Source organism: Sebastes fasciatus, chromosome 10 (genome assembly GCF_043250625.1).
Source record: "Sebastes fasciatus isolate fSebFas1 chromosome 10, fSebFas1.pri, whole genome shotgun sequence".
Lineage (NCBI taxonomy): Eukaryota > Metazoa > Chordata > Actinopteri > Perciformes > Sebastidae > Sebastes > Sebastes fasciatus.
Genome location: NC_133804.1, coordinates 1,068,671 through 1,075,339, shown reverse-complemented (window position 1 = coordinate 1,075,339; position 6,669 = coordinate 1,068,671). Strand labels below are relative to the sequence as shown.

The window sequence follows — 6,669 nt, the reverse complement described above, 5'->3', positions numbered from 1 at the left end:
CAGTAGGAACAGGACGTTGCTGCAGCCCAGAAGGAACAGGAGGTTGCTGCAGCCCAGTAAGAACAGGACGTTGCTGCAGCCCATTAGGAACAGGACATTGCTGCAGCCCAGCAGGAACAGGAGGTTGCTGCGGCTCAGAAGGAGGTGGCTAACAGGCTGTAGGCTCAGGAACCCAAGGGTAATAGACCAGTATGCAGGTTGGTTGCCATCAGGTCGAAGTGGGGGCAGGCCGGAGTGAGGGCTGGAGATTAACCAACACTTTCTTATCCCAACTCGTCACATTATGACACTTGTTAGACCTGAATTATTTGATGTGCTGACGTGCTTACGGTAAGCGTATTGCCTCATTTCCGGTTGCCTGTCTTTCTGTGTGCTGCTGTGTTCTGTAGCTGCTCTAGCACATCCAGGGCAATATAGTTATATACTCTTCATTACAGCGGATAATTACCCGCTACATTTATATCTACACTAGTTCTGCTTAAGCACTCACAACTCGCTCCTCTTTAGAGACTTAACCACACATATTCAGCTCGGCTAACGCTCGTATCGTAGCATAACAGTAGCTTAGCAGTAGCTTAGCCGTTAGCGATGGCTTCTCCTCTCTCCTGCTCTCCTGTTCTCTCTCCTTCTCCTGCTCTCTCCTGCTCTCCTGTTCTCTCTCCCTCTCCTGCTCTCCCCTGCTCTGTGTGTCTTATGTTTAGTTACTCCTCTGCCTCCTTTAGAGCTAATGGTACATGTATTAGGTGTAGTGCATTCGCTGCATTGGAGGCGAGGGTTAGCGAGTTAGAAGCCCGGTTCTGCACTTTAGCTTTAGCTTCTTCTGTAGTTAGCCAGCCCCTAGCCGGTGCAGACCGGCCAAGCTTAGCTTCTGCTAGCCGTCCCCCGGCAACCCCCGAGCAGCCGGGAAGCTGGGTGACTGTCCGAAGGACGCATAGTCGTACCCTGAAGCCCACGGTTAACCACCAACCACTTCACGTTTCTAACAGATATTCCCCTCTCAGCGACACACCCGCTGAGAAACCAACTCTGGTTATCGGCAGCTCCATTTTGCGGAACGTGAAGTTAGCGAAGTCAGCTGCCATAGTTAATTGCATCCCGGGGGCCAGAGCGGGCGACATTGAATCCGTTTTGAAACTGCTGGCTAAGGATAAACGTAAATACAGTAAGATTGTTATTCACGTCGGCGGTAATGACACCCGGTTACGTCGATCGGAGGTCACTAAAGTTAATGTCCAATCGGTGTGTGCATATGCAAAAACAATGTCGGACTCCGTAGTTTTCTCTGGTCCCCTCCCCAATTTGACCAGTGACGACATGTATAGCCGCATGAAGTCATTCCACAGCTGGCTGTCGTGGTGGTGTCCAGCAAACGATGTGGGCTTCATTGACAATTGGAACCCTTTCTGGGGAATTCCTGGTCTGATTAGGAGAGACGGCATTCATCCTACTTTGGATGGTGCGGCTCTCTTATCCAGAAATCTGACCAAGATTGTTGGTGGAACAAATCCATGACAAACCAGGGGTCATTCCAGGACGCAGAGCTGTAGTCTTACACACTTCTCTGCACTTCCACTAGAGCAGTTACCCACCCATAGCTTAAACCCAAACCTCACTGAGACTGTGTCTGCCCCACCTAAATTAATTAAATCAAAAGTAAACAGAAGAGGAGTTAAACATAACAATCTAATAAAATCTAACACTAGCACTGCAATAAAGCAACAAAACAGGAGAATTAAATGTGGACTCTTAAATATCAGATCTCTGTCATCTAAAGCTCTACTAGTAAATGATTTAATATCAGATAATCACATTGATTTATTTTGTCTTACCGAAACCTGGCTGTGTCAGGAAGAATATGTCAGCCTAAACGAATCCACTCCCCCGAGTCATATTAATACTCACATTCCTCGAGACACCGGCCGAGGAGGTGGAGTTGCAGCCATCTTCGACTCAAGCCTATTAATAAACCCTAAAACTAAACTAAATTATAACTCATTTGAAAGCCTTGTTCTTAGTCTTTCACACCCAACCTGGAAAGCACTACAGCCAATTTTATTTGTTATAGTGTACCGCGCTCCAGGCCCATATTCTGAATTTCTATCTGAATTCTCAGAGTTTCTATCAAGCTTAGTCCTGAAAACAGATAAAGTCATTATAGTAGGTGATTTTAATATTCATGTGGACGTTGGTAATGATAGCCTCAGTACTGCGTTTATCTCTTTATTAGATTCAATTGGTTTCTCGCAAAATGTGCATAAACCCACTCACCGCTTTAACCACACCCTCGACCTTGTTATGTCATATGGCGTTGAAATTGAACATTTAATTGTTTTTCCACAGAACTCTCTTTTATCAGACCATTATTTAATCACTTTTGAATTCTTATTACTAGACTATACACCATCAGATAAAAGTGTGTACACTAGATGTCTATCCGATAGTGTTGTAGCTAAATTTAAGGAAGCGATTCCATCAGCATTAAATTCAATACCATGTCTCAATATAACAGAGGACTCGTATGTTAATTTTAGCCCTACCCAAATTGATCATCTTGTAGATAGTGCTACAGACTCACTGCGAGTCACACTTGATTCTGTTGCCCCTCTAAAAAAGAAGTTAGTAAAACAAAGGAAGTCAGCTCCATGGTATAACCCTCAAACACGCAAATTAAAGCAAGCATCGAGGAAACTGGAAAGGATATGGCGTTCCACCAAACAGGAAGAATCTCATTTAGTCTGGCAAGATAGTCTTAAAACATATAGGAAGGCTCTCTGTGATGCCAGAGCAGCCCATTACTCATCATTAATAGAGAAAAATAAGAACAACCCCAGGTTTCTATTCAGCACTGTAGCCAGGCTGACAGAAAGTCACAGCTCTATTGAGCCATGTATTCCTACAACCCTCAGTAGTAGTGACTTCATGAGTTTCTTTAATGATAAAATCATAACTATTAGAGACAAAATTAATCACCTCCTACCGTCAACTGGTACCAATTTATCCTCAAACTTAGGAACCTTAGAAACAGCTGTACAACCTGATATATATTTAGACTGCTTTTCTCCTATCGATCTCCACAAATTAACCTCACTGATCTCCTCATCTAAATCATCTACCTGTCTCCTAGACCCCATCCCAACTAAACTGCTTAAAGAAGTGTTACCTCTAGTTAGCACCTCTTTACTGGATATGATCAATGTGTCTTTACTAACAGGCTATGTACCACAGTCCTTTAAAGTAGCTGTAATTAAACCTCTTCTTAAAAAGCCCACTCTTGATCCAGAGGTCCTAGCCAACTATAGACCTATATCTAACCTTCCCTTTACCTCCAAAATATTCGAAAAAGTAGTTGCCAGTCAGCTGTGTGACTTTCTACAGAACAATCATTTATTCGAAGATTATCAGTCAGGATTTAGAGTGCACCATAGCACAGAGACAGCACTAGTGAAAATTACAAATGACCTTCTAATGGCATCGGACAAAGGACTTGTCTCTGTACTTGTCTTGCTAGATCTCAGTGCTGCTTTCGACACCATTGACCATGACATCCTATTACAAAGACTGGAACATTTAATTGGCATTAAAGGAACTGCACTAAGTTGGTTTAAGTCCTATTTATCCGATCGATCTCAGTTTGTACATGTCAACGATGAGTCCTCCATGCACGCCAAAGTTTGTCACGGAGTTCCACAGGGTTCTGTACTTGGACCAATTCTATTTACCTTATATATGCTTCCCTTAGGCAATGTTATTAGAAAACACTCCATAAACTTTCATTGTTATGCAGATGATACCCAATTATATCTATCAATCAAGCCAGACGAAACAAACCAGTTAACTAAACTTCAAGCATGCCTTAAGGACATAAAAACCTGGATGACCTGCAATTTCCTGATGTTAAACTCAGACAAAACTGAAGTTATTGTACTAGGCCCTGAGCACCTCCGAAACAAATTATCTAATGATATAGTTACTTTAGATGGCATTGCCCTGGCCTCCAGCACCACCGTAAGGAACCTGGGAGTTGTCTTCGACCAGGATATGTCCTTTAACTCTCACATAAAACAAACCTCACGGACTGCCTTCTTTCATCTACGTAACATTGCGAAGATCCGGCACATCCTGTGTCAAAATGATGCAGAAAAATTAGTCCATGCATTTGTTACCTCTAGACTCGATTACTGCAATTCCTTATTATCAGGCTGCTCCAATAAGTCTCTTAAGACTCTCCAGTTGATCCAGAATTCTGCAGCACATGTACTGACTAGAACTAGAAAAAGAGATCATATTACGCCTGTATTAGCTTCTCTGCACTGGCTGCCTGTAAAATCCAGAATAGATTTTAAAATCGTCCTCCTCACCTACAAAGCGCTAAACGGTCAGGCCCCATCATATCTTAAAGAGCTCATAGTACCCTACTACCCCACTAGAGCACTGCGCTCACAGAATGCAGGGTTACTTGAGGTTCCTAGAGTCTCCAAAAGTAGAATGGGAGCAAGAGCCTTCAGCTATCAAGCTCCTCTTCTCTGGAACCAGCTCCCAGTTTCAGTCCGGGAGGCAGACACCGTCTCTACATTTAAGAGTAGGCTAAAGACTTTCCTCTTTGATAACGCTTATACTTAAGCTGCTATAGGCATAGACTGCCGGGGGACTTCCTATGACACACTGTCATAAGGAACTTCCTATGACACACTGAGCTCCCCTCTCCTTATGTATATACTCATGTCCCATGTCCATGTTGTTACTAACTTCATTCCTTCCCGGGAGTCCTTGTGCCTCCTTGTCTCGCAGCTAACCGTGGAGCGGGGTCACACCTGGAGCGAGGTTATACCTGGAGCATGGGTACACTTGGAGCAGGGTTTCACCTGGATCTTGGTGGTCGCCGGTATTGTGGCTGCATCTGCTGCCGCGTCGGTGCCTGCTTGACACCAACTGCTACCATCCCTAATTAACTACGTCTGTACGAGGGACTACCAATGCTAACGAGGGATTTCCAACACCTAGTGACAATGTGGCAGCCTGGAGAATAACACTTCTCAATCACTGCCAAAGACATCAAGAGCTCCCAGCAAGCATGCTGATGCTGCAGGAACCAACGCACGGGCATTGATCGCAGGGACGTCCCACACCAATACACATGGACGTACTGAGGAGAGATGCTGGACAGTGCTGGCTTTCCGATAGTTGTATTATCACTCTTTCCATCCACCACTATTGGTTTTGTGTTATCAGTCCTACTTGTATTAGCTATTACAGCTGCTAGACTGCTATTGTGGCTGCTTCTCTCTCTCTCTCTCTCTCTATCTATCTCTCTCTCTCTCTCTCTCTCTCTCTCTATCTCTCTCTATCTCTCTCTCTCTCTCTATCTCTCTCTCTCTCTATCTATCTATCTATCCCCCCAGCCGGTCTCGGCAGATGGCCGCCCGCCCTGCGCCCGGTTCTGCTCCAGGTTTCTTCCCAGTAATCGGGGAGTTTTTCCTGGCCACAGTGCGCTTGGTGGATCCTGTTGGGTCTCTAAACTATGGTGTACGGTCATAGACCTGCTCTATATATAAAGCGTCTTGAGATAACTTCTGTTGTGATTTGACGCTATACAAAAATAAATTGATTTGATTTGATTTGATTTGATTTGATTTGATTTGATTTGACCTCTTGGCGTCCCTTTTTCCGTCGCACTAAACACGTACTTAACAACCCCTTGGCGTCAATTTTCGGTCTCAGTAAACACCTGCATTAAACAAAAACACTTGCTTAGGATTAGGCAACAAAACCACTTGCAGTTTTTACAGTGCAAATGTGACTTGACGTTGTGAAGTGGGACACAAACGAACAGCTCATTATAAAGTGAAACTTAGCGCACGGGACACAAACAGTGGTCTCCTGGATGAAAGCCCTGTATTTGTTGGACCCATCCACCTCCCCTCCCGCCTACCCTGTGTTTCTCTCTCACTCTGTATAATATGCCACCACAGCACTTTTCCTGTGCATTTACTGTTGCCAGGGATGGGTTTACATTGTAGTTATGGAAAGCCCGGTACGTCTGTTACTGCCACAAACGGGTGCCTTGTGCGGCAGTATTGAATGCCGACGGCCATGACAAATCGTCAGTATTTGACGCCCTGAGAATGAGAACGAGCTAGATTAACAGACTGGGAGATAACAGGCTGGGAATCAAGCCGAAAGTTAGCAGTCTAGCTGACTGGGAAACAGGTTGGAAGCTAGCAGACTGAGGTATAGGCCGGGAGCTGATAGGCTGGAGGTTAGCAGGCTGCCTGAGAGGGAATCAGGCTGAAGGCTAGCAGGCTCTTTGCTAGCAGGGAAGGATACAGGGGAGACTGGAGAGACAGGCTCAGAAGACACAGGCATGCAAATTCCATCTTGGCAAACGAGTGTTATTACATATATGTGTTGAATACTCGATTCTGATTGGTCAATCACGGCGTTCTGTGGTCTGTAATTTCTCTATAACAGACCGTTGCTATGTATAACAGACGTTTGCTATGTAAATGGTAATGGACTTGGACTTATATAGCGCTTTTCTAGTCTTCCGACCACTCAAAGCACTTTACACTACATGTCAGTATTCACCCATTCACACACACATTCATACACTGATGGCAGAGGCTACTAAGGTGCCAACTTTGCCCATCAGGATTTAATCTAAATACTCAT

At 44.6% G+C, this 6,669-nt stretch overlaps 1 protein-coding gene across 1 annotated transcript; it reads left to right on the top strand.

Annotated features, from left to right (window-relative positions):
• Positions 1 to 314: 314 nt before the first annotated feature.
• LOC141774899 (uncharacterized) lies at positions 315 to 1,769 on the top strand. Its single transcript, XM_074647708.1, has one exon. The coding sequence runs from the start codon at positions 589 to 591 to the stop codon at positions 1,510 to 1,512; it is 924 nt and encodes a 307-aa protein (XP_074503809.1). The 5' UTR covers positions 315 to 588; the 3' UTR covers positions 1,513 to 1,769.
• The last annotated feature ends 4,900 nt before the right edge of the window (positions 1,770 to 6,669 follow it).